Raw genomic sequence first — 27,816 nt, 5'->3', positions numbered from 1 at the left:
GAGAGCCATGCTGTTGAGGTGGAACAACCAGCTCAAATCTCCCCACACTCTGAGCTTCTCAGGTAAAAAGGAGAGTGGAAACAAATTACTGTACATAGAAATTGATTACTCAGTTCCATGGAGAGGGGAAGTGGACATAGCTAAGCCTGGCAGGACAGCTTACTCTATAGTATTAACTCCTTCATGTGTTAATTGGATTTAAGCATGTTGTTTATATGCTGAGGGTTATTCCACATACTCCAGCTGAACAACTTTGAGAGTACCACTGAGCATGTGCAGAGAGACTTTTACTCACCACTGGTGATTGTATTGAGACCAAACACATCTGGGATTAAGAGATCACAGGGTTCCGCTGACTGGAGCTCAAGCAAAAAGTCAAGCAATGTCAAGCAGAAGCTCATGAGCAAAATTTAATTGTCCATTATACCAAAACCTAACCCACATTCTACTCTACTGGCACACACTGACAATTTACCATGCAGAAAGTTACCGTGAGGCTTTTTTTTACTCACTCCTTGGCCCACCTTGCAACGCTTATAAAAGATAATAAGGAATTTCATGATTCAGTTGCCTTGTTTCCATCAGTCCCGACACAAGACATATTTGGGAAAAGGAAGAGGGAAGCTTCTTGGTTGTCTGGTTTTCTGAATCAGACACAGAGCCCAGGAGAATTGCTTCTTCAAGAGTTATTAGCTGAGCTTTGCTTAAAGCTGCCTTAAAGCTTTGCTTAGAGCTGTCTTGTGGGTACTGTTGACTACTACTCAAATGATAATTGTGTTTTCTGGCTCATTTGCAACTTGAATAGGTATTTTGCCTTTTTTTGTGATGGCTAGAATTTCCTGCTACTTATGCTCTGAAACAGCACCTGAACAGGCAAACTGGTATCCCAGGCTTCATATAAAGGGAACCCTGATAAGGAACAGTAAACCAAACAATCTGGTGTCCCTCTCTCTTTGTTCAGACGGTCTCCTGCCTTCTCTAGTGAAATCTGAAGCACAAAGCTGCTTTCAGGCAACATGGCTCAGCAGCTCACTTGACTTTACTACCCTTGTCACAGTTAATGGGATTTGCGACATCGTCTGATGTTTATTTCTTGACTTCTCTTTCCCGACCCCACCCTTCTGTAATAAACATAGATTCAGGAAACCCAGGAGCCTGACACCCCAACACAGGTATTCTAAGACAACCTACACATGCCACACACAAATATGTACCAATGAGCTGTCAAAATACAAGTACAGGTAGCTGCATATTTGATATGTTTTGTTCTGCTTTTATTTAACTATTGGTTGTTACAATTTAAATGGTATGTTAGTTATTCCGCAGTCTGAAGCATGCATTTTGACAAAAAATACTGGAATAAATATGTAAGGGGTAGACTTTGGAGTTGCGCACAGTACATATAAATCAGAGGCTCTGCTCACATGCACACATCATCCATTTAAAGCATTAGCATTTGGCTGTTCCCAATGAATCCTGGGAATGAATCTTTACTCCTTTCAAAGTTACAGTTCCCAGCACCCTTAACAAATTATGGTTCCAATTATTTGGGGGAAGCCGTGTGTTAAATGTGCATTAAATGTATGGTTTAGATGGGAGAGGTGCTATGAGAAAGTGAGAGGAAAGGGTAAGGTGGTAAGCCAGGGAGTGACAGTCACTTTAGCACCCTATTCATGCTGGTTATGCACCTCTGTATTCAGTCTGGAGCTAGGCACCAATAACTAGCATTGCATTACAGACTGTTTGGTGAAACATATTTCCCCCCATATATATAAATGTTCACACGGATGGACCTACATAAACATGGACTATGACTGATAATAATCCATCTGGGAGTGGGAAGAAAGATGAGCTACTGGGACCCTGTTGTATAAGTGGTTCTTCACGAAAAGACCTTTGACACACTTCCAGTGTCGGATTGCCAAAACATGTTATGCTCCCACTTTTGTTTAGGCGGCATGGTTTCTATATTGGAAGTGAATTCTGTGTCTACACATGCAGGATTTCTCAGCAGTCACATGGTGTGGGATCTCAACTCTGCAGCAGCCTAGACTCCAGTTATCCTGTTCAATTTTATAGACACCAGTTGCTATTGGACACAGGGCTGGGGTTGTTGTTGTTTTTGCACCTACCCATGTATGTCTTTTAACAGAAGCAGGTAAATGCTGTTGGCTACAAATAACGTTCAGATAACATTAACATTCAAATAACATTCAAATTCATACCTATGTTAACAATAAAAAAGGTTTGTTGAAGCGCATTAAGCTTGCAGCACAATGCCACCTAGTGGCAATATTCTTTAATAAAACATTGCAAATGTGCAGTTCAATGATTTATTCATAGTTTTGTAAGCCATGAAGATGATAATATCTGAATAAAGCACTGTGTATCAACTGACTGAATCCTTTCAGTTAATTGAGTTTGGGGTCTCTGGTAATGTATCCTAGAAGTAAAATGTGACTTCAGATCCAGATTTAACCACAAGTACGGCTGTTTTTGCAATTGCACTGTAAGGTTACCAGATTTTTTTCAATGAATCCAGGGACACTTTTCAACTTCAATGGATTTTGTATGGGGACTGGTGTGTAAATCCAGGGACCGTTCCTGGGAAAGGGAACTACAGTGGTACCTCAGGTTAAAAACTTAATTCGTTCTGGAGGTCCATTCTTAACCTGAAACTGTTCTTAACCTGAGGTACCACTTTAGCTAATGGGGCTAATGGGGATTTCTGTTCTCATCCTGAAGCAAAGTTCTTAACCCGAGGTACTATTTCTGGGTTAGCAGAGTCTGTAACTTGAAGCATCTGTAACCTGAAGCGTCTGTAACCCGAGGTACCACTGTACACAGTTTTAGTGTACCAGGCAACACACACTGAGACCATCTCGGTGCTGGGGCTCAACCCTGCCTTAAAAGCTATATGCTCTGTTTGGGGTCAGGAGGACTAATACTAATAGTGGGAGGCATCTAAAGAAACCGGTGTGGCTGCATAAGGAGCTTAAAGATGAGCCGAGATGTAAGAAGGGTGTGTATAAGAAATGGAAGGGGAAATCACAAAGGAGGAGTATACACAAGTACAGTAGCCAACAGTTGCAGGGTGAATGTGAGGCAAACTAAGCTCAGGATGAGCTCAGGTTTGCAAGGTAAGTTAAAAATAATAAATGTTTCTTTGGCTATGTTGGAAGCAAGAGGAAGAACAAGCAAATCCTCTGCATGGAGAAGATAGAGAGATGCTATTGGATAAAATTGCTCAACACCCACTTTTCCTGTCTTCACCCAAAAGGAAAGCAACGCCCAACCTGGTGATAACATAAGAAATTATGTAAGTTGGGAGCTGCAGCCCAGATAGGAAAAGGGGTAGTAAGGGAACGCCTAGCTACTTTAAATGAATTCAGATCTCCAAGGCCTGATGAGCTGCACCCAAGGATGCACTAAAGGAGCGTGCAGATGTAATCTTAGAGCTTGTGTCTATAATCTTTGAGAATTCTTGGAGAACAGGTGTGGTCCCTGCAGACTGGAGGGAGACACAATGTCCCCATCTTCAAAGGGAGAAGACTCTGGTGACTACGGACTGGTAAGCTTGGCATCAATACCAGGAAAGGTCCTAGAACAGATAATTCAACAGTCTGTGAGCACTTGGAAAAGGATGCTGTGATTACTAAAACCCAGCATCACTGGGCTTCACCGGATGTGCTTGATCTCACTTGTCCTCTTCTGTCCCAGGTAGGGTTGCCACCTGCCACCTTTGTTTTGGCAAAATACAGGACAGGGTGGGGCAGTTGGTGGACATTTCCCCCCCCCCATCCAGTGCTGAAGTGACTTCAAAGCATTTCATTGCAATCTATTGCAGCCTAACAGGATGGCCCCTCTGGAATTTGCTACCCATGCGCACATACACTTGAATTTGTAAATCTGCCTATGCTTGGCTACCCAGAGCTTAAATACCCTTTCAAACACATGCATTTGGGGAGGGTCCCTAACGGGTGGCAACCCTAGCCCAGGCATGAAGAAGTCAGACTACGATTTTGTGATTGTTACAGGGGAACAGAGTGAGCTTTTCACGGGAACTCGCGCGTGCCAATGCGTCCCATAGAATTGGAAGGGACCCCAAGAAACATCTAGTCCATCCCCTTGCCATGGAGGAATCCTGCCCACAGCTGTCCAGGGGTGGACTTGAACCACCACCAACCTCCTGGTTGTGACCCACTGCGCCACAGATGGAGTAATTTAAAGCAAAAGAGAGGCAGGAAATAGGGCTAAATTCAGGTTAGAATTGCCTGGACACGGCCGCCATATTGACTGTTGCGCGCCCACAACCAGATGAGTCACCGCCCCGCCTCCTCCCTCCCCTCGGCCCCACCCTCTTAAGCGCCTGTCCGCCAGGAGACGTCGCAGGCGTGCGTGCGTGACGCCACCAAGCCGCGGCAATCGAGAAGACGCCACCAGCCTAGAAAGGCCCCCCTCTCTGCCTCACCCGGAAGCGGAGAAGAAGAGCGAGCGCTGCTCGGCGGAACCTGAGGTGGGGGTATAAAATCGAGTCGCGCCCTTCCCCCTCCCCCCGCTCCTCTTCTTCTAGCCCGGCGGTGCTGTCGCAGGAGGCGGTCGAGTCCACCTGAGATTGCAGGGGTGGGGAGAGAGAGAGAGAGAGAGACACGGCGTCTTTTTTCTTCCCCGCCTTTTAATAAGCTGCGCGCGAGTCTTGAGCAGCATCCATGGCAGCGGACAAAGGCGTAGGTGAGGACAAAGCGGGCGCTGGCTGCCTCGGCTGTTTGCGGTTCTTCCTCAGGCGGAGGGAGGGGGTGAGAGAATAACCTCCTTTGGGTGGTCGTAGCGGAATGATCCCCCTTTCAGTCACGGTTCCTCTGCCTCCATTGGATGGGGCGGGAGGGGTGGGGTGTATACCTCCGCAGGGTTCTGGAATGTAGGGCCGGCGGGCGGGGCCGGGGTGAGGCGTCGCCGCCTCTCAGGAGCGGGGATGCGAGGGGCAGCTTCGATTAGTGGTCGCTGCCGCCTGGGGAAGAGGCTCAAGTGGCGGCTTATATCCCGCCTCCTCTTCCCCAGCCCCAAGGGGAGTAAACAACAACAACAACATGAGGTTTGAGGGTGCCCAACCTGACAGTTGAGGTTCCTGCATTGCAGGGGGGTTGGACTAGACGACCCTCGGGAATCCCTCTGTACTGTTACAGAGAGACCCTGCTGTGCGGCCTTACGGTTAGTGTGTTGGACTGTGGCCTTGGGAGGAGAAATGCCTCACTCGGCCGTGAAGCTCTCTGGGGTGAGGTTGGTGGCCTAGCCTACCTCGCAGGGTTGTTGAGAGGATGAAATGGGGAACCGAGGATGAAATGGAGAGGAGGAGCACCTTGAGGTCCTTGGAGGGTAAAGGTGGTATGTAAACGTAGTAAATAAAACAGAAATAAGTGAGAGGGTGTGAGAGGGTGGTGGCAGGTGCACTTGATTGCATTTATATTCTGCTTTTCTTCCACTATGGATGTTCAGGGGGCAACTAATAGGGCTTCTCAGGCTCATACTCTGAAAGAACCTGCTGCTGGGGGCTATGCCTCTGCCCCTTCCCAGAGAAGTTGTGTCAGCTGGTGGTCAACAGCTGTTTCTGATACCTGTGTGTGTGTGTGTGTAACATGTTTGTTTTGAGCTGCATTGCGTATCGTGGTTTTGTTTTTCGCTTCATATGCTCTTGTGTTTTGTATATATTGTATTGGTAGAAATCTCGTTTGCTCGCTTTTAATTATTACCATGAGCTGCTTTGAGCTCAGTGTTGCTGGAAAAGCAGCACGCGGGCATTCAATCAAATCAAAACAAAACATGCCCTGAGTGTCTCCCTGTATGTCTCTGTGCAGTGCAGCACTCTTATTCTTTGGGGGGCATACTGTAAGGGACACAAGGAATTAGCCTGGGCTCCCATGCTGTTTCTCTTGTGGCTAGCCAGGGCTCTCTTATCTGAATTCATAAACGTGACTGAGAATCCTCTGACAATGCAGTGAGGTCAGTCCCTATACCCAGTTCGAGGACTCGGTTGAGGTACTGGCAAGATGCAATAGGGATTCTGGCAGGTGCCATCTTCCAGAGCTATTGTGCCATAATAAAACAATCATTTATTTATTTATTTATTAAAAAAACACTAATAGCAAAACAGCCCCTGGGAAACAACCAGTGCAATGGCATCAAAACCAGTGAAATGGCATCAGCAGCATGAGCAATCAAATACTGTATTTTATTTATACCCCAGGTTTCATCACCAAAACACCCACGAAAAAGTACAATATAGTAAGAGGCTTGGGATTCAAGCTTTTTTCCTGCAGGTGAAAGAGATAGAGCTGCAGATGGAACGGGGCTGGCCAATATACAGAAGCAGGTGTTTCAATGATCTGTAATAAAGATCTGTAATAAAAGTTCTCGGTGACCATACAGTTCAAAAAACTTTCAAAACAATAACATATTGATCTGGCACCCACAGGCTGGCATAAGAGGAATCTAGCCAAGTTTTCTTGAAACCTGGATAGAACCACGGTTACACAACTATTTGTTATAATAATAATAATAATAATAATAATAATAATAATAATAATATGCAATGTGGTAACACAGAGCAGAGCCTCAGCTGAAGACTCAAGTATACAAGTAGGTCTCAACTAGGATTTGGGAGGAGGTGGTCCCTTAGATAGTCACGTCCTAAAAAAGTGTCAGAACACTTCAAAGGCAGCCCCATATAGAACACATTGAAGTAATCTAATCTGGTTGTAACCAAGGAATGTGTAATAGAGACCAGAATGGCCTTTTTCATCAGAGTTCAGCCTAAACTGGGCAAAAACGCTTTAAAGGTGAACTTGGATTTTCTTGTAGACTTTGTAAGGGAAGAAATGTCAGACTTCACTTGTTATTATAACCCTGAGCTCCACAAACTGGAGTCATTTGCAAAATACAGGCTCAGGTGTATGCATGTGTGCTAGGAATTAAGGAACAGGGTGCCTCTTTGCACATGCTTACTCCAGAAATTTATGATCTCTACCAGAACCAAGCTGACAAGTGCTTTCACTTCAGGGAAACCAGGAGTGTATTTCTAAGTTTTCATTTTCAGCTGTCTAATGCTGTATGGCAAATAGCTTTTTAGTTGTTTCGGCTGTTGATGTGTTGGGAGTTCGATATACTTCCCAGTTTAACAGCAAATCACGCAGACATCTCCCAGCAAATCTGATAGTTATTTAGTTGTGTCCGACTCTTCATGACCCCATGGAACAGAGCATGCCAGGCACTCCTGTTTTCCACTACCTCCCACAGTTTGGTTAAACTCGTGTTGGTAGCTTCGAGAACACTGTCCAACCACCTCATCCTCTGTGGTCCCCTTCTCCTAGTGCCCTCAATCTTTCCCAACATCAGGGTCTTTTCCAGGGAGTCTTCTCTTCTCATGAGGTGGCCAAAGTACTGGAGCCTCACCTTCAGGATCTGTCCTTCCAGTGAGCACTCAGGGCTGATTTCCTTCAGAATGGATAGGTTTGATCTTCTTGCAGTCCATGGGACCCTCAAGAGTCTCCTCCAGCACCATAATTCAAAAGCACCAATTCTTTGGTGATCAGCCTTCTGTATGGTCCAGCTCTCACTTCCATACATCACTAATCTGATCTACATTCCACCAAACCCTTCTGTAAGGTGCCAAGCAAGCCGCACTGTTTACCCAAATACTTAAGTTTCTCATTGACTTATTTATTTCAACCTGCTGTTCTTAAAGACGTATACCTGAACCTTTAAAAGCAAGGATTCAGAATTACAGAATTCAGTATTCTCTCAGAAAAAAATATGCTTGGAGCATAAGCAAGAAGAACACAATATGATTTAAAAGCAATATGAAACTATGCTTGGAGTTAACTGTTGTTTGAAATACTTGTGTTGCAGATCAGGGAGCAGAAAAACATGAAGCAGCAGGCACATCATCTGGGATTACTGATCAAGAGAAGGAGCTCTCAAACAGTGCTCTGCAAGCATTCATGGTAAGGCAATTCTGGAGATAGCAAATATGTATGTCATACACATGTAGTGTGATAGCTAGTTTTTGGAAGCACAGTGTTTCCCATAGCAGGCAAAGTGTGGAGCTGATATGATTTTGAGGAGCATCTTATTTCACATCATAGGCACTGCTTTTTGTAAAGAATAAAGTCAGACATCCCAATACCTCCAGCCTTTAGTCTAATGTTTTTGTAGGGAAAATGCAATTTGATAGATTTTTCCACTCTAGCAATCCTTTTTAATATTTTGGTTTCTGCATAGTTCAGGCTGCTAGCTAGGCAAATATTTCCCATCGAGATAGGAAAAAGAGAAGGGTGGAGGGATTGCACACATGACTTCTTCCAGATTGGAAAATGTGACATCTGCCTGTGCGCCTCTGTAAATTAGAAGCAGTGTTTTGAATTCTAAGCTGGTTTTTTATTTTAAAAATGTGTCTATTTAAACCTTGCCTTTTCAACTGTGATACTTGCAGGCTGGCAACTATGAAGCTTGTCTACAACACCTTAGCTGCTTGCAAGAAATTAACAAGGATGATTACAAAATAGTTTTGAACATGGCAGTAGCAGAGTTCTGTAAAAGTAATCAGACGACAACTGACAACTTGAAACAAACACTTAATCAGCTGAAAAACCAGGTATTGCTTGCTTGTTTATTGCTTTTTTGTAAAGAGTTACTCGTGATTTGAACAAATATTTCTCGTCCCTCCATACTCCTGCAAAAAGTCATTTCCAAAAGGCAATGGAATCTTGAAGACAAAGTAGATATTGCAGGACGTTCTTTCTGTTCTTATTTCTGTTTGTAAGTAAATTATCTTCTTGTATTTGGTACACTCTGGGGTGCTTTGGGAAATGGCAATAGCAATAGCAAGTTACATTTTCACAAAGACCAGTCAGTAGCACATACTGATTTAACAGTACTTTTTAAAATTTGGTCATAATGTAGGAGTGGGTTGAAAAAAGGGGCTGTGTTTTTATCCCCCAGGTTCATTCAGCTGTTGAGGAAATGGATGGATTAGATGATGTTGAAAACAGCATGCTTTACTACAATCAGGCTGTTATTTTGTACCATCTTCGGCAGTATACTGAAGCAATAATAGTTGGAGAGAAGCTTTATCAATTCATAGAACCTTTTGGTAAGTTGACAAAGGTAAAAGGCTCCTGGGCCTAGTCTCCCCTACCTCAGATTTCATGCAACTTTTGCTTGATAAAGCTAATTTGTATTCATTATATTTTAAATTACATACTTAGTCAAGAGAAATAGTTCAAAAACAATTGAATATACAGTATTTTTCTCTTATGCATATAACAATACTATAATCACAGGAGCAAATATGTAGCTGCCTGTGTTCAGATACCTCTTCGTATGCACAACTTCAGAAGTTTGCAGAAGCTATTGTCTAATTATGTGCACTTGTATGACTAGCCTTAAACTGAAAGCCTTAACAAAGTCAGTATTTAAACCAGAGAAGTATTGTGGTGGTTGGTTTTCATAAGTAATCCTTAATGTAAGTGTGAAAATCACCTGCATTTGAGACAGAAGTTTAGTATCCTCTTGAACTAATTTTAGCGAACACTATCGAGGAAAGGACTAAATGTTTATTTTGTCTTCTAGAGGAGAGATTTGCCCAGGCAGTGTGCTTCCTGCTTGTAGACTTGTACCTGCTGACTTGCCAAGCTGAAAAAGCCTTGCATCTGCTTGCTGTATTGGAAAAAATGATTCTACAAGGCGGCAACAACAAAAATGGGAAAAATGAGGTATGTGTAGGAGAATATAGAGGAAATGTAATAATTTAAGAATGTTTGTCAAGCTAAACATTAATTGGCCCTTTGAAACGATGGTGGAATTTCATATAATTCAGATTTGGAACTGTTCACATTAATAAATTTATTTTTAACAGCATAGGAATCCTTTATTGTAGCCAAACTGCTTTCTGGTGGCCTCTTAACAATTGGTGTTATGTTTTGTTTTATTTTCACACAGGTGTTGCTTTTGAGAGTCACAGCTGCCATCTCGTGTGCTTCTCTGTGACTATTTTTGTGGCAATGCCTTCATTAGGTTGATTAGGGTTGGAGGGCTACCCCTTCATGAGATGCTTCGGGAATTATGTAGTATGCGTCATGTAATGCCCACAATCATCTGCTTTAAAATCTGACAATTGTTTCATCTCTCAATTTGTGATCAGGCAGGTAATAACACTAGTAAGGAAGCTTCCAATCACAAAGCTGAAAGTGGAACCCTGACAGAAGCTGCTAAGTCTAAAATACATCAGGTAAGACTAAATATAGGGCTTTTTTATTTTATATGACACTTTAGAAGATACTACATGCTGTTTTGCATTTTTCAAGTGACCCAAGGCTAGGACATATGTGTCATTATTTCCATTGCACAGTCATTCCAATGTATATAACTGTAAGAGTAGCTTCATTGTCTACTGGCCTGTGTTGGATACAGCTCACAGCAACTATTTTTTTCTGGCAAACATCTAGTCACTCTGATTGTGGAAATAGTTGCTGTCCTTTGTTATCAATATCCATGTGCGGGTCAGTTCACAACAAGTTTCTCCACATAATTATGTACCCAGAAGGTATTATTATGTGGACAAAATAGGCAGCCACCTAGATGTTACCCGTATTTTGCAAGCATAAAATACAGTTCTTCTAATCTTTTGCTTTGTACATCCTTTACTAATGAGATATACTAAAGTGTAGTATGGATTTTCAGATGACCCTTAAACAATGTTGGTGTGCTACTTTAATTAGCAATTTAGTTTAGTACACAATTCCTCATGTTAAGGCTTCAATTTATCTTCAAATATTCAATTTCGAACATAAACATGTTTTAACCTTTGTTCAGCAAATTGTGTAATCGTGGCATGTCACTATAATACAATAATAATAATTTATTATTTGTACCCCGCCCATCTGGCTGAGTCTCCCCAGCCACTCTGGGCGGCTCCCAATCGAATATTAAAACAATACAGCATTAAATATTAAAAACTTCCTTCTAAGCAGGGCTGCCTTCAGATGGCTTTTAAAAATAGGATAGTTGCTTATTTCTTTGACATCTGATGGAAGGGCGTTCCGCAGGGCGGGTGCCCTCTGTCTGGTTCCCTGTAACCTCACTTCTCACAATGAGGGAACCGCCAGAAGACCCTCGGCGCTGGATGTCAGTGTCCGGGCTGAACGATGGGGGTGGAGACGCTCCTTCAGGTATACAGGACCTCGGCCCTTTAGGGCTTTAAAGATCAACACCAACACTTTGAATTGTGCTCGGAAACTTATTGGGAGCCAATGTAGATCTCTCAGGACCGGTGTTATATGGTCCCGGCGGCCACTCCCAGTCATTGTTCCCCAAATACAATAATTAATTTCTGAGTAGCTGTCGTAGTTTTATTTCAGTTTCATGAGATCGCTTATTAATTAACAGTATAAGGTGCGAGCCTATATTCAGATGAAGTCTCTGAAAGCATGCAAGAGGGAGATAAAGTCTGTTATGAACACAGCTGGAAATGTAAGTAACCATAACTGCTGATTTAAGTCACATGTTTGCATTTTTTAAAAAAATCATTCATCATAGCATTCGATCGTAATGTGGAAGGGAGAAATTGAAAATAAAGCTTCTCTTTTAGGATTTGAGAAAAATAGACATAGTTGGGACTTCTTGAGTCCCAACCTGATTCTGGATTGTTAGATATAAATATTCATCTAGTTTATACATCTGTGATAGGACTTGGCAATTTAAGATAGCTTTCTAGGTGATGATTGATTTTGTAGATTCTAATGTTTCATTTAAACATTGGAACTTATACTCAGTTGGGTTTTAGCAGCAGAATAAGAGTTCTAAAAGTACCCCCCCATCAAAGAGGTCAGTGCCCCAAATACCTTCCCTCCCAGTTCTTCCATTACTACCAGCCAAGAAGGGGGTGGGGCACCAATACAGGACTGGTCTCCTGGTGGCATTGTTACTGCCGCTTAGCAGGGCAGAGCAACAAGGTTGGGTGGTATGAGTAAATGAATGAGAGCACCTGATTGGCTCAGCTGGTCCCCCTCCCTTCCCTTGCCACTGTCTCTCCCCATTGGCTGCTCTTGCTTCCACCTTCACTTCCCTGCACTTCTGAATTCCTTTGGAGTAAGTTTCTCTTTTGTAGCTATTTCTCATAGGCAGCCTCTTAATTTTATGACCCCCTGCTTATGTCAGCAGTCCTTCAAGCCACACTGCAAGTCCTGCTTGGACTGGTAAGTGATGGCTTTCTGGCTGATGGATGTGTAGTCACTTCTGAGCCTGCTGTTTCTCTCATGTAGATAACTGGAGTATCCAACCACACTAAATTTATCCTTCCAAGTACAAGTAACCATGGGTATTGTTCTCTTTACAGTCTGCCCCTTCTCTCTTTCTGAAAAGCAATTTTGAGTATTTAAGAGGCAATTATCGGAAAGCAGTAAAGCTGCTGAACAGCTCAAACATCGCAGAACATCCGGGATTTATGAAAACAGGTACCTTAAACTTGTATGTTTGCAAAAACAGGGCTTCATTTCACATTCTAATTCCCTTTCCTTGAATTGGTGTAAAATGCTTTGTGCGGACAGGAGTATCTCTGGTAGATTTCTTCCTATACAAATAAAAATGTAAGGCTGTCATCACACAGCCCCCCATTGGAGAATTTGCATGAACTCATAGGAGGGGAGCAAAAGAGAATGCCGGTTTTAAAATGGCAGTTTTGAAGAACAGCAGAGGCTTCAATAAAGCAGGAATGGAAGGATACAAAGGAGCTGTGAGGAAACGAGGGCATTGGTGAGCAAAACGAGCAGGGATGGCAGTCCCCGTGGGCCTTAAAAAAAAAAGTCCAGAAATTTATTTATTTATTTTTTTCTTAGGTGAATGCTTACGGTGCATGTTCTGGAATAACCTTGGGTGCATCCATTTTGCTATGGGGAAACACAACTTAGGAATTTTCTATTTCAAAAAGGCCTTGCAGGAGAATGACAATGCCTGTGCACAGCTTGGAACAGGTGGCTCCGACACAGGTAAGGTAGACTAGTAATAAAACATGCTGCAGCATTAGCAAATTGTATTTTTATGGACCTATAATGTCAGCATGTAATGGCTCCCTCCCACAATTGAAATACATCAGTATCGAAAAACTACTTGATATGTGACTTCTTAATATGTAGAATTATACTTTCCAGCCTATTTTTCCAGCTAGGCCGCATAATGCAAAAAGTAGAGCCTCAGTTCATTTAAATAATAGTCAACTTAGTGCATCACCTAAATTTATAAAGGAGGTAGCCAGAATTTATATGGATTTTAAGTACCAGATAGACTCCTTACAAGTACTGCATGAGAAGGAAAGTGGGAGGGTGCACTCATCGGCCTCACCTCTGTCATATCTCTCTTGCTTGGTTTTGTTGCCCTTTTCATACAGAGCCTGGGCTGCACATGGAAGCAGCCCCGTTATTTGTGATCACAAACTCTAGTTTGAAATATGCACCATGTGAAATGATGAGGTTCATATATAGAGCATGTTCTCTGGATGGACTAATTTAGAATAATGTCTCCAGTACCATGGCAGTCTTGGTAGTGGTGCCCGCCCTGTGGAACACCCTCCCATCAGATGTCAAGGAAATACACAACTATATGACTTTCAGAAGACATCTGAAGGCAACCTTTTAATGTCTAATGTTTTACCATTTTCTATGCGCTGTAAGTTGCCCAGAGTGGCTGGGGAAACCCAGCCAGATGGGCAAGGTATAAATAATAAATTTATTATTATTATTACTATTTAACACAAACCAGAAACCATTAGTCCATGCAGACGTTGCTATAACCAGCTGGCCTTCATAATAAACTACTCATGTGAATACAGTGGTACCTTGGTTCCTGAACGGCTTAGTTGTTGAACAAATCGGCTCCCGGACGCTGCAAACCCAGAAGTGAGTGTTCCTGTTTGTGAACGTTTTTCGGAAGCCGAACATCTGATGCGGCTTCCGCTTGAGTGCAGGAAGCTCCTGCAGCCAATCGGAAGCCACGCCTTGGTATATGAACTGTTTCAGGAGTTGAACAGACTCCCAGAACGGATTAAGTTTGAGAACCAAGGTACCACTGTAGTCTGCTTCCATGAATGGCTTTTGGAAGGTTGCAGGAGGAGCGGGATCTATTTCTATGATTCAAAAAGTTGGGAGACAACATTTGAGTATAGCTGTTCCAGTATGCCATTATACCCCGTTCTATTTTTCTTCATGCACTGGAGACATTGTTCTCTGCAAAGGGCAAGTGTGTGCTGTTGCTGCTACTACTCAAAAACTGGCAAAGAAATGATTCCTTTCCTTCCTTGTTCCCTATAGCCCCTTTCTCTAACTTAAGAAATCTGTGCATAATATTTAAAACTCAGACAGAGGGCACCAGCAGTGCCCGGATGGGAAATGAGGAGTAAAGCACTAGTGAGGGGGAGGTAGGAGACACTTGCTCTCCTCTTAATTTCCTTTGCCAGCTTCAGGAGAAATGAACAAATCTCGCCCTCCCGTATTTAGATCTGTCTTGACACTTGGGCTGTTACTTCTTTGTCTTTATTGGGAGGGGTCACCAGCAGTATTGGGCACACAGTGTGCCAGAGAGAGGCAAAGTGCTTCAGAGGCTGCTGGTCATGCTACTGTTGCACATCCCTAATGTTTTGAACCCTTGTCTATAAAGTTCTCCCTCCAGCAATCCTGCTTACCATAAGCGAATGACTTTGAGAGACGCAAAGCTAGTATGTATGGAGTGCACAATATATATTGGGTTCCTTGAATTTTTGGAAGATTGTCACGGCATGAAGAATTTACCACATTAGTGCAGCCTCAAATAAAAAAGAGGGGAGGGTTGGGGGGGAGAATTTGACTACGTCTTAAGTGACATGATTCAAATCCCTACTTTCGTTATGAAGTAATTTGCGCGTCCAAGTGCAAGTCACTCTCTAAAATACGATTATGTCATGAAAAGGTTAGTCTGAACAAAATGGCCTTGGTAAAGCAGTGATTATATTAATTCTAGTTTTGGTTAGCTCCAGTGTCTTTGGATATAGGTTAATTTAACCTATTCCTTTTCCAGCAGTGTCCTTTTTGCACTTAATGTTATCTGATTCTTTTTCACAGGTAAAAAGTTCTCAGGACGACCAATGTGCACCTTGTTGACTAACAAACGTTATGAGTTGCTGTATAACTGCGGCATTCAGCTCTTGCACATTGGGAGACCGCTAGCTGCTTTTGAATGCCTGATAGAAGCCGTCCAAGTTTATCATTCGAACCCTCGTCTCTGGTTGAGGATAGCCGAATGCTGTATAGCTGCCAATAAAGGAGTAAGATGAACCCCACATATTTTTTTTCTAATCAGAAATAGTTTAATAGCACATACATACAAAACTGCAGTTCTGGGAGTTTAATTTTTTTTAACCCTGCAGTCCTTTGTTACTTTTACAGTATTATCAGCTGCTTCAGTATCTTTGTGGAACAACCTGAAAATCCTAGTGAGGAGGCAGGTCTTTAAATACTCTGGGAAACTATTAAAAAGAGTTATTGCCATTTCCTTCAGATTGTTGAAAGGAGCCGTTTTTGATTATAGTAAAACAACTGTACTTCCGTTTTGTTACTTGTGAGCCTCTTTGGTTGATTTGAGTCATCTGCATTTTTCAGTTTCTGGCTTTAGAAAAATCTTCTCGTGTTGTGTTGTGTTGTATGGTATGCTAGGCTTGGTTTGGACGTAATTCTGGACAATTGCTTACCATTACATCCATGAGCAGCAGCAGAGTTTAGTATCACGTGGTTCTTTCTTCCCCTTGCATACCCATAAGCACCCACTTTTAAGCTGACCAGAGTTACTCTTTACATCCGAACTATGGGAATGATGGTTTGCTAACATGCAAGGATCATGGGCTAAGGTTTGGTGTGTTTGAACAAACCATAGTTTAACCTAGTTTGAGTTTCCAAAACTTAGTATGAATGCAGAAGTGTAAGCATTTAATATTGCAGCAATGGTGGAAGAGAAGGAAGTGGAAAGTTCATGAGCCAGCATGTGCCCACAACACTGAAACGTAGTTTAACATGATGTCGGACAAGGATGTTGGTGTTAATGCCTAATTAGGTGGGTGTTTAAATCAGAGTGGCTGAATTTGGTCGGTGAGCTAGCGATCAATCCTGGAATAATCTTTGTATTATTCAGGTTTAGATTCTGTGCCTGCAGAGTTGGCTTTCTGAAAGTAGGCAGAGAGCGTCTACTGAGTTGCAGCCTGACCTAAACTGGTTCACAGCAGCAGCACTACCACCATGCAGTAGCAAATAATAATTAAGATCGGGGGATTGAATACTTTTGGTTTTGAGAGATGGAGTGTTGTTCGTGTTTCATCTTTGAAATGTAGCATGAGGTCAGGAAGAAACAGGAGTGCCTTTGCTGTATCCTCCAGCTGAAAGCTTGTGAGCGTTATAGTGGTGTGCTGATTTGCTTTGGTTTCTGTTGGCTGCCTGCTTTCACTCAGCAAGTATAGAGCTAAAACAAATCACAGGCTCCCTCCCATGGCCAGCTCATGGGGAAGGTGGAGATCAAGAAGACTATTGAACCCTGATTAAGGTGGGACCCCAAATATATGTTGAGACTAAAAGTGGCTAGCTGGTGTATATCATACCTCCAATTAAGTTAATAGTGTTTCAGACCTGTTAAAAACAAATGTTTTCTAATAATGCAATGGAAACCATTCAGCAGGCTCCAAAGAGCCTGGTAGAATGATGGCGATAAAGGAATACAACTTACACCTTGAGTTGAATCGGGCTGGTGCAAACAAGAGTTTTATGGGCTTTTATCTTTTTCTTTAAAGAGAGACTTGGATTTCTAGACAGGAAAGGACATTGTTTGCTCTTCCTGGGACCATGTTAAATTGGGTTGGAACCGATTGCTTTTAAGGCCAGTGTAGATTCCTGCAGTGAATTCCTGAGCTGAGGTCTGACCTTGGAATTGGCAATCTTTTTTTGTGGGTGTAGTCTGCATGTAAACTGGCTTGTAATAAGTATAATTGAAATTGCTACTGTGCCCAGAAAAATGGGAATATAATGCAGAGTATAAAGATGCTATGGAAAGAAGAAACAGAATACTGAACAGCAGCAGCTAGAGAAAATGCCAGCCTTTATCTAATAAATATTCCTCTTGATGCCTTAAATGTTTGTTCCCTAGAGTTCAGAACAAGAAACAAAAGGACTTCCAAGCAAAAAGGGCATTGTACAGTCCATTGTAGGTCAAGGATATCATCGTAAAATAGTATTGGCATCCCAGTCTGTACAGAACATTGTTTATAAGTAAGTTGTACGATTTTACATTGTTGTTGTCTAAAAGGGAAGTTGCTGGTTGGCACTTTCTTGGTGCTAGTCTTTTATTTCTTTAAGTATTAATTTTCAGCCAATCATGTGAATGGAAATGCTTTGCATTGCAACGTTTACAAGGCTGCTTTGTATATGAGAAAAGATGTCCAGCAGTTATGTAGGCTGGCCCTCTTTGCATGTCACAATAAACCCCCGTTAATGATTTCCCATGAATACACAGGCCCCTCCCACTTTGCTCCTGTAGGGTGAGTGAGAGCAACAAACAGCAACCCCTGTGTTTTGTCCAAACTGGGAGTTGTGATTGAACACTATTGTATTTTGTTGCTCCCACTTGTGCAGCATGGGTGAAGCAGGAGCAATCTGCATGCTCATGGGAAACCATGAACTATGGTTTGCTGTAGTGTGCAAATGCTGTGCACTATGCCTCAAATTTGAGTTCCTCTTGCTTACAGAACACTTCTTTATACAGTGGTACCTCTACTTACGAATAACTCTACTTACGAATGTTTCTACTTACGAATGGAGCTCCGTCCGCCATCTTGGATGCGGTTTAGATAGGATTTTTTCTACTTACGAATTTTTAGATAGGGTTGCTTCAACTTACAAATGTTTTCTCCCAATGTATTCCTATGGGATTCAACTTACAAATTTTTTCGACTTACAAATGTGCGTTCGGAACGCATTAAATTAGTAATTTAATGTAATTGGCTATGTGCTATGAAGTGGAACCTGGACATGGAATCCAGTCAGATGGGTTTAGCAAACACTTTAGCACAATTCGTATAGCTTTGTTCTCCAAGAATTTTTTTGCAGAAAAAGAAAAATTACTACTTTGCTAGGTTATGAGATTTAAGAGGCCATCTTCTTAAATTTAGTGGTAATATTCTGTACACCTGTACTGTACTGTAAACCTTCCCAAAATGAGCTTGAGACTTTCTTTCTTTACTTTAAAATTATCTGGGAATTTATTTACACAGGATTCTTGAAATTTCTCTAAGACATAAATGTGTTTATTTCTTTATAATATAGTTTATTCAGAAACAACTTAAAACAAGAATACAGTATTTCATGTAAACCAAAGCTGCTGGAGGTTAAGAAAAAGATTCTGACTTCCTGACTCACAATCCTTGCCTAAATTAATGTAGTACAAAGAGCATCAATATACTTTTTTCTTCTGTTTTCAAGTGATGGCCAGTCTTCAGCTATTCCTGTAGCTAGTATGGAGTTTGCAGCAATTTGTCTAAGAAATGCCTTGCTGCTGCTTCCTGAAGACCAGCAGGAGCCGAAGCAGGAAAATGGATCTAAAATTGGCAACCAGTTGGGAGGGAATAATGAGAACAGCGAGAACAATGATGCTTGCAGGTGAGTGCTATGTTAGATGTTTCTATTGCTTGCTTCACTAAATGTCTTGCCCACAACTCTAAAAAGAAATTTTGTGGCTGCTAACAGTTAGGATAATTGAATACGGAGAAAATTGGGGGTAGTGATAAGTGGTTTAAAACAAATGTGTTGCACGTAAATAAAATCTAGCAAACCTAAGGTGCTGCTGAAGGTGTTGTAACTATACCATTACTCTTCCTTTTTTTTGGTATGTTATTATTGGTGTGTATTCCAGATATTGGCCTTTTCCCCCCTTTCCTGTTCCTCTCTTTTCCTAAGGCCTAAGGAAATGTTACTGGTTGTTAATCTTCCAAGCCTCTCATCATTGCACTTCTCTCAAGATGTTAACATTGCTACTCACTCTCTGTCTTTGTTTCAGTAGCAAAAGCCATGAAGGAGACAAATTTGTTCCTGCTCCACCATCTTCTCCACTGAAGAAGCAAGAACTAGAAAATTTAAGGTAGGTCCTAAGATTTCTGGATGTGCTGCCAGGCACCGCAGTTACAGTATTCTGTGGACTTTGTTTCTGAAAGAAAGCAATCTAAGTTTGTTTTCCCCGAATATAAGAGAAATCTCGAGTACAAATTATTTTAATGACATTTTATATGAACGTATGCTAATGATACCTTAATGGAGGTTCTATACTGAATTTAGACCCTTTGTAAAGATTCCTAACTCCACATACATCCACTGTAAAAGTTTTTTCATGTAGCTACTGTATTATTAAGCAGTAAGTTGATGTGGGCAGCCTCAGCCAATATTCATGTTGTGGAAAAGAGGGGGAAGCCGCGGGTGACCCCCACTATGGTCTGTGGCCCGCCAGTATGTCGCCTCTCAACAGATAATCCCACTCTAAAGAAAAAAGCTCAGATGAAGAAAACTTGCCCACCCTTGCAGTTAGTTGTGTCACCTAGAAGTTGGGCAGCGCTAATTAAATTTAAGCTGATTATAACTGCAAAAAATGTCCTTTTTTCTAGCATGTTCCTATAATGCAATGCATATGTTGTTTCAACTGCAGAAACTCCCCCTCTCTTTTTGTAACTGATGTTTGGCAGTACAGTGGTACCTCGGTTTACGAACTTAATCCATCCCGGAAGTCCATTCTTAAACCGAAACCGTTCTTAAACTGAGGTCCACTTTCCCTAATGAGGCCTCCCACCGCCAGTGCCCTTCCACTGTACAGCTTCCATTTGTACACCGAAGTAAAGTTTGCTAACCGGAGCACTACAGTAGTACCTTGGTTTGCATACGTTTTGGATTACAAACACGTCAAACCCGGAAGTGCGTGTCCCAGTTTGCAACCTTTTTTTGGATTACAACCCATTTTGGGGGGATTATGAACAAAAAAATTTTTGGAGGCCCTATTGGCGAAAGTGCACCTTGGGTTACAACCTGTTTTGGTTTGGAAACGGACCTCCAGAACAGATTATGGTTGTATACCAAGGTACCACTGTACTTCTGGTTTTGCTGAGCTTGTAAACCGAATATTCGTAAACAGGGCTGTTCTTAAACCGAGGTTTACAAACTATTCGGTTTACGAACTCCGCAATACCGGAAGTAGTGTCCCGGTTTGCAAACTTTACCTCGGTCTAAGAATGGAAGCCGAACGGTGGAAGGGCACCGGCGGTGGGAGGCCTCATTAGGAAAGTTTGCCTCAGTTTAAGAACAGTTTCGGAATGGATTCAGTTCGTAAAACGAGGTACCACTATATTTTCATTGTGGTGGGCATGTATCCAGGTGGAATCTAGTAATGCTGAATACTAGTTAGAACGCTCAGACCCAGATAGTCATCGGGACAAAACTTCTGCATTGCGGAACAATTGGTGACACGAGATTCACAGGAAAGCAAGCTGCATATGAAACGTTACTGTGGCTTCCACTGGTGTTTACACGCAGTTAAATATTTCACTGGAAATGGTGATTATCTGAGAGGCGCAAGAGAGAGAAAGTTAACATTTCATTATGCCAACGTAGTACTCCTTTTGTCCTAGCTTATTAGATAGGCACAAGTTTCATCAGTATTAATAGTGAGCATCCATATACAGTATAGGGGAATCATATGTATGCTGCATTTCCTTCCAAAGAGGTGCATCCTCCTCCTACATAAATCCATGCACTTTCCAAAATGTGGGAATCGCTGCATTAGTGTGTTTCAGGTTTGTTTGTTTGTTTATTTGCTTTGTTCCATGCATCTTGGGTACATGTATGGGAATTAACTTCTGCATGTAAATACCAGGCATGGCCATTCTCACACTATAGCGGATGTGTGCCCTTGAATGTGAATTCAGACTGGCATATCTATAAATGTAATGTGCATATGAATCCCTATTGCAGCATTTAAAGGAAACTATTTGGACTAAGTTTTCTCTCAGTTACTTAAACCAGGGGCGAAACTAGGCTTTATTTCACCCAGGTCAAAGACCCAGTTTGGCACCCCCTGGAGGTTTCACCCAGGGCAGAAAAACAGGCTCCCCCCCCCCCCTAGTAGCTACAGCTCTGCTTAAACATTAGTAATTGTGAGTAACTATGGGTGGCATTAAACCAAGTTTTACTCAAGAGTAGGCCTATTGAAATCGGTGAGCCTAGCATAGATGTGTTCATTAATTTTAGTGGGCCCCTCTGAGCGAAACTTAATTGCATGCCACCCCACAATCCCGCAAGTGGAAGGTTTTGGTGTAAAGGAAAGACACAGTGCCAAGGCTCTGAAAACAATTTCAGACTTGACATTTCTTTTGCTGTAAAGGAAGGAAAATAATCTTTCACAATCCACTGTTGTTCTCAATTGATGAAACTTGACAGCCTGTCAAGAAAATCCTGTCATTACAACAAAAATGATTGTACTCCTACCAGAAGGGGCAGGGGGGAGCATGACAGGAGGGAAGAGAAACATTGATTTTAGCTTCTGTAAGGCTAGCTCCAGATAGTTAGGCTCCCTCTGTTTTTAGTCTTTATGTCTCAATATTTTTAATCTTCTGTACAAGATGACTGAAAATAGAAGTGTGTTGTTGTTTCATGGAAAATGATAATTTTATCACTCACACAGGCTATCCATGTCGTTTGCTACTGAGGGTTGGAGCTTTGGCAGAAAGGAGTTTTATCTAAACATGACCTGTGAACCAAATTTTACCTTCAGTTGATGTTGTCAGCATGTTAAAAATTCTATACAGAGTGGTTGTCATGGCCATACATCAGAAATCTGCAATGGCAGACAGTAGCAGCCCCCGTGTTAATGGATTCTCTTGTACCATATCTTTGAACCCAGCTTAGTGGCTCACCTACTTGCCCCATACTTCTCCTAGTCCCTATCCTCAGCAAGTGCCCTTGGAGGGAGGGATGGCTGGTAGTAAACACCTGCCAATTGTTTTGCCTGGTCTCATCATGCGTAAGCAGCATTGATTGCAAATTATACATTATTATTAGTCATCACTTGCACTTGGGAGTTCTGTTTTGAGCTTCCCCAGTATTTCAAAAGCACATTTTGTTTTGGGGAGAGAATGTGGGTCATGAAAGTGTTTCAGATTAGGACTGTAATCCGAAAGTGCCCCTTTTGGCTCCTGCAAAGTTTTGATGCATTGTAAAAGGTGCCAATTCTTTGGTTTATATCTTTAAAAGCTGTCAGTCATGCTGAAGTATAGAACTGTAGATTCCCTTGCTGGAAAGGTTTGTTAATCCTAGTACACTGGGTTTCCTTAGTCTCTCCCTTCCTCCAGCAATCGCTGCCCCTGTGGCAACCGTTCCTTGTACTTTATTGGAGACTACTTCCAAATTTCTAGAGCTCATCGTCTCTGCCGAACTGCATGTGGAATGATCTCTTTTGCATCAATTAGCAGTGCTTCCCCGCTACAAATAAGATAGTGGCAGTGTGATTTGACTGCCCTTGATATGCAGCACCACCCTAACAGCTGCAACTGCAAATGGATTTTTTAAAAAGCAAAATGGATTTTGGGCTTGAAAGGATGCCTGCTTTCCTTGGCAAGCTCTCCCCCCCCCCTGTGTGTTGGGATTTGATGTGACATCTGGGCACGGAACAGAGGAAATGGGGAGGGAGCAGCAGAGCGGATTTCTTACCCTGCTTGTGTGTAATTAAAGGGCATGCCTCCTGGGACACAGGCATAAAGGAACCCCAGGCCCTGCCATGAATTAACATGGCTTACTGCTGAACCAAAAGTGGGCTTGACAGTTGCCAGAAGGCTGCAGCCATAATAGCCCACCTACTGGCTAGGGAGTTTAATGGACTCCTCTTGCAGCTCCCAAACACCAAATCTGTCCAAGACGATCCACTCACTCCTCCTTTTTCCTGCCATGCAACAGGGTTGGATCTGTTCTTGTAGCAAGGCAAGCAAAGCCGCCTCCTCCTGCCCTGAAGCCAGGAGAGCCTGCCTTGAACTCTGCTCTGTGAAGTGGAAAATATCCCAAAGTGCTGTGTTAAGGAGGGAGGGAGGGGTGGAATTACAAGCTGTAAAAGCCTGACCTAATACTGACATCCTGATGTGGGCCTTTTGTTTGAAGCTGTGGAATGCTTGGCTCAAATTTCAGGGAAAGAATTTCAGGACCTACTTGTGCTTTATTGAGAGGCTGGAGGGACAGCAAGGCCAAAAAGGCATTTTTGCTGAGGTGCCACAGAGTGCCAATTGCGCAGAACCCATTTCTCTTTTTAGAGATGCTGGAAAAGCTTGTTTTCAATATTCTCCTTTACTGCACATAGTAAAGTATGTAACAACTTTATTTTATGTGATACAGCAGTTTACTACCTTTCCTCTTTATTCCTAATTTAATAAATAAAGTTAAGAGACCCTTAAATTTGTATGCTACCCTTCACAGGCAGTTTACAGCATAAAAATACAAGATTAAAAACACAAAGTACATAATAAGAACTAAACAATAACACACACACCCCATTTAATAGGATAAAGGATGCCATTCAGCCATAGGTCTGCTTATGTGGATTTTCTGCATGTATCAACTTACTATGTGTGCTTCTGTTTTTGTTTTCTAGGTGTTCAATACTTGCTTGCAGTGCTTATGTGGCTCTGGCCCTGGGGGACAACCTTATGGCTTTGAATCACGCAGACAAACTTCTCCAGCAGCCCAAACTGTCAGGATCCCTTAAGTAAGCTTGCCCTAGTCTTTCTCTTACAGCACTTTTACATTTAGTTTCTGTATATAGTGTGTAGGCATTTATGACCTCAAGTTACACATAGTAGTTGGGATTCTTTTCATCTATGAAGTGCCCCCAAAAATTATTCTCCTCCCCTGATTAGTAGAAAAAATAGACCACCACATGATAAAGCGAGAGACAATTTATATTTACACCTGGCTTTGAAGAGGTTTTGCAATTCTGTATATTATTACACTACAGTAATACCTCGGGTTACAAACACGATCCGTTCTGGGTCGCAGTTCGTAACCCGAAAAGTTCGTAACCCGAACGCGACCCGAACCGCCATTTTGCGCATGCGCAAAGCGCTATTTTCGCGCTTTGTGCATGCGCAAACCGCGCGCGCCGCGAAAATACTTCCGGGTTTGCGCAGTTCGTAACCCGAATTGTTCGCAACCCGAGGTGGTCGTAACCCGAGGTACGACTGTACAGTACTAAATTGATGAAACAGGATCTCAATCCCTTCAGTTTGTCATCTTGCCCCTTCAGATTCAAAGGAGTACGGAATGGCTTATTTTATACAAGTATCCTCTTATACTTAATTTTTAATGTGGGGTTTCTTAACTGCAGTAGGGCAGTCACTCAGAGGGAGACGTCCATGTGCTTTGCTCTCCAGCAGTAGCTTGATGTGACTTGTTGCCAGATTGACCTTTGCAACTGTGTGCACTCTTGCTTTCTCCAGGTTCCTTGGCCATTTGTATGCTGCAGAGGCTCTCATCTCTCTAGACAGAATCTCTGATGCCATTACTCACTTGAACCCGGAGAATGTCACTGATGTGTCCCTGGGGATTTCTTCAAACGAGCAGGATCAAGGTTAATGAGTCCATACTTGATTAGAACCGGTCATGCTTTCAACTGCCTTCCTGCTGTAACTTGTAACAGCTCTACATTTTAATGCATTGTTATAAAGGCCATAGCCGCTTGCAAAGTTCCTAGAATCTGTATATTTCAGTTTAAGTGCTCCTAGAATGCTGCTTCCTTTTTCTCTAATCTTAATATTGCTAACTTTAATTTGGACTGTGAACTCGTAAAAACATTGGAATCCCCAGCTATGCCTTAACATTGTATGCACTGTCTGCAGTGCAAAATACATGTGGAGTGCAAAAACAGATTCCCAAGTATGCCTGTATCTGTATTAATCATATTTGCACTGAACGTTGATGAAATATTCAATAACATATAAGCAGATTGATTGGAATGGGGGTCATGAATGATCTTTAAATTGTTGTTTGTCTAAAGCATATGTTGTGTTAAAGTGTAGATTTCACTAAACGATGCGTTCCTGCTTGTATTCTCCGCAGGATCTGAGAAAGGAGAAAACGAAGCAATGGAATCCTGTAAGTACCTACCTCCCTGTTTACTCTGTGTAATTACATATGTGAAATTATACGCTTCCTTTGCTGAGGAGCAGGGTGGGCTATAAAGCCAGTAAATGCTCATGTGTCCTTTCTGCAGTGTGTTACATGAACCAGTCAATACTGCTGCTTAAGTCCCTTACCTAATAAAGCAGCTGTTGTATCCAAGAAGTACATTTCATAGAAAAGTGAGAGGGGAACCCTTCCAAGGGCTCCCTTTTTATTTCTGACATCACCTGATTTGTTACATATTTTAGCCTAGAGATCTTTTATTCCAAATAAGGAGCTACTTTTAAATTAAAACCATGGGGACCATCACTCAGGGCATATGACTCGTGGAAGGGCTTGTATAATGAATGGGAAGTTCATAAATTCAGCTCTGCCACAAAGGAGAAACCATGCATCCATTAGCTCACCATATAACCACCTTCCTCCTTCCGGCCTTTATTATATATTGCAGAACATGTTTTCAGAGCAGAGTAGCTCCAGCTGGTACAAGCAAATGATCCAAATTCCATACCAAAGGAAATGGCTTTGACACTCTGCTGCTGAAAATATTGACGGACACTGATGTGCAAACACCTAAACACAATTTTCCTTTCAGCATTGTAAATATGCATCTTGGAGCTGTTGGTAATAAGAGGCTCCACAGACAAGTGGCTGTAAAAATTTGGAGATGCACATCCCCATTTCTAGCTTAAGTTTAAAGCTGTACTTGATACACTAAGCATTGTTTTTAGCTAGTTACATGGTAAGCCAAAGTGGGCTTCCCCTGAAAGTGTAAGCACACAGGCTCCAGTGAAGGAGATTGTGGCCGTTTTACTTCTCCCCAATAGTTCTGCTGTGCTGCAACTTGTCGTCCAAACCCAGACTTGAGGTTTAGCTCTCGGGACGCCAATCACATGCTATATATAACAAAGGCGTTTTCCTCCCTGTGGCTTATGGTTCATCTACAACAGCTAATCCATGAGCCTCATTTTGGATGACACACTAAGCTAAATCAAGCCACGGCTTCCCTCAGTGTTGCAGTAGACCAGGTTATGACCACCTAGCCTGGAGCTCATGCATTTGTGCTAAGCCACATACAGATTGGGCCACTGGTTAATTGCTAACAATCTTAAATTTAATTATTCATCTTGACAAGTAATGTATTTTTGCATCTTTTGTAAGCTGGCAAGCAAACCCCACAATGTTACCCCAGTTCTGTCACATCTGCACGGACCATGATGCTGTTCAACCTTGGAAGCTCCTACTGCTTGAGAAGCGAGTATGACAAAGCGCGGAAGTGTCTGCACCAGGTGAGTCTTGTGGCATTTTCACTAGAGGAAACCACCCAAATACAACCAATTGTAATATATCATGGTCCCACAAGTTGTTCTGATAGTTTTCCTTGTCGAAGGCACAAGGTTTTCTCACCCACGGTGACCAAACGTTAAGCTTGGAAAAACAAAGGATATTTCCAACTTTTAAAGTGTTGTCTCCCAAATGACAAAGCAATGCTTCGTTCAGAAGACGGGCAGCCACTGTCTCTGGCGAATTTTTTATTTTGCATTTGCAGTACATTTAAGGCACAGTCTAAAGTGGAGGGCTTCCTTTCATACATCAATTCAACTCTTTTTATGTTTTTATTTTGGTATAAGGCTGCCTCACTGATTCATCCAAAAGAGATTCCACCGGAGGCCATCTTGCTGGCTGTATACCTTGAACTTCAGAATGGTAAGTTGCAAACCCAAATCTTCCTGAACCATACATTGCTATTTCTTGATATGTTTTACAGACTTTCTTCCACATGAAGCCATAAGGTTTAGGAGTCTTGTGTGACTTTCAGAACCCTAAGCACCTTGGATTATATTTGCCTGACAGAAAGGCTCATCTCTGGAAAAGGGAGTATTGTTTTTGGCACTTGCTCCCCCTAACTTTGTGGAAGGCCGCTATCTATAGAGTTTAAGTCTGAAATTGTTTTCTAGGAAACACACAGCTGGCACTGCAGATCATCAAAAGAAACCAGCTTCTTCCTACAGTGAAAATGCTCTCTGAGATGAGGAAGAAGCCTGTGTTTCAGCCGACACACCTGGTCCAGCCTATTCAGATGCCTGCATTCACCTCTGCTCAGAGAAAGTGAAGAAGCTGTGGTGAAAATTGGCCCTTTGAGGGACCACTTGGAAATTTTGTAATTATATATATATATAAAACATTTGTGGTACCTGCGTATGATGTACTGAAGTGTGTTGGTTTGAATTTTTAATTAAAACAAAAAAAATCCCAATCATACTGTAGATTCATTTTATCCCTTTCTCCAGCATTCGTTCTGTGAAGGAGCCTGGCTCGGCACCTGTGATGCTGTACAATTAAAAGATACAGAGCAAACATACAGATCTCAAAAGATTTGGCTGCATTACTTTTTCATCTGCTTGGGAGGTATGAAATACACCTTTTCATGCTTTTGCTGCATACCTAAGTAGGTTTACCTTCTATATATGGTATGAGCCCACGCAGATCAAGGTGTTAGCTCTGCTCTGTTAGCATTTCCATTGTTGCATTCAAGAGGATTAAGTTATGGTATGACCAAACT

General features: G+C 42.2%; 1 protein-coding gene across 10 annotated transcripts; it reads left to right on the top strand.

The window, feature by feature from the left end:
- Positions 1 to 570: 570 nt before the first annotated feature.
- On the top strand, positions 571 to 27,510 carry CNOT10 (CCR4-NOT transcription complex subunit 10). Of its 10 annotated transcripts, none has more exons than XM_060280654.2 (19): positions 571 to 4,731; positions 7,903 to 7,997; positions 8,486 to 8,647; positions 8,995 to 9,145; positions 9,625 to 9,767; positions 10,196 to 10,282; positions 11,440 to 11,523; positions 12,389 to 12,506; positions 12,888 to 13,037; positions 15,141 to 15,343; positions 17,206 to 17,327; positions 18,537 to 18,713; positions 19,114 to 19,191; positions 23,728 to 23,841; positions 24,572 to 24,702; positions 25,191 to 25,226; positions 26,415 to 26,542; positions 26,885 to 26,960; positions 27,212 to 27,510. In XM_060280654.2, the coding sequence occupies exons 1-19, from the start codon at positions 4,710 to 4,712 to the stop codon at positions 27,364 to 27,366; spliced, it is 2,232 nt and encodes a 743-aa protein (XP_060136637.2). In that variant the 5' UTR covers positions 571 to 4,709; the 3' UTR covers positions 27,367 to 27,510. The 10 variants fall into 10 exon arrangements, with proteins under 10 accessions (XP_060136637.2, XP_088510003.1, XP_034984734.2 ...); XM_088653877.1 differs by having other exon boundaries at positions 4,396 to 4,516; XM_035128843.3 differs by having other exon boundaries at positions 4,426 to 4,731; positions 19,111 to 19,191.
- The last annotated feature ends 306 nt before the right edge of the window (positions 27,511 to 27,816 follow it).

The sequence above is a fragment of the Zootoca vivipara genome, chromosome 11 (genome assembly GCF_965207765.1).
Source record: "Zootoca vivipara chromosome 11, rZooViv2.hap1.1, whole genome shotgun sequence".
NCBI classification, from domain to species: domain Eukaryota; kingdom Metazoa; phylum Chordata; class Lepidosauria; order Squamata; family Lacertidae; genus Zootoca; species Zootoca vivipara.
This window is presented reverse-complemented; position numbering and strand designations above follow the sequence as displayed.

Bases quoted from the DNA above. Each gene is read 5' to 3' on its own strand.
- CNOT10 (XM_035128842.3), top strand. From the start codon at position 5,316: ATGAAATGGGGAACCGAGGATGAAATGGAGAGGAGGAGCACCTTGAGG. The intron at 13,038-15,140 runs GTAAGGTAGACT...TCTTTTTCACAG, and splicing joins AACAGGTGGCTCCGACACAG to GTAAAAAGTTCTCAGGACGA. The intron at 18,714-19,110 runs GTGAGTGCTATG...TCTTTGTTTCAG, and splicing joins GAGAACAATGATGCTTGCAG to TAGCAAAAGCCATGAAGGAG.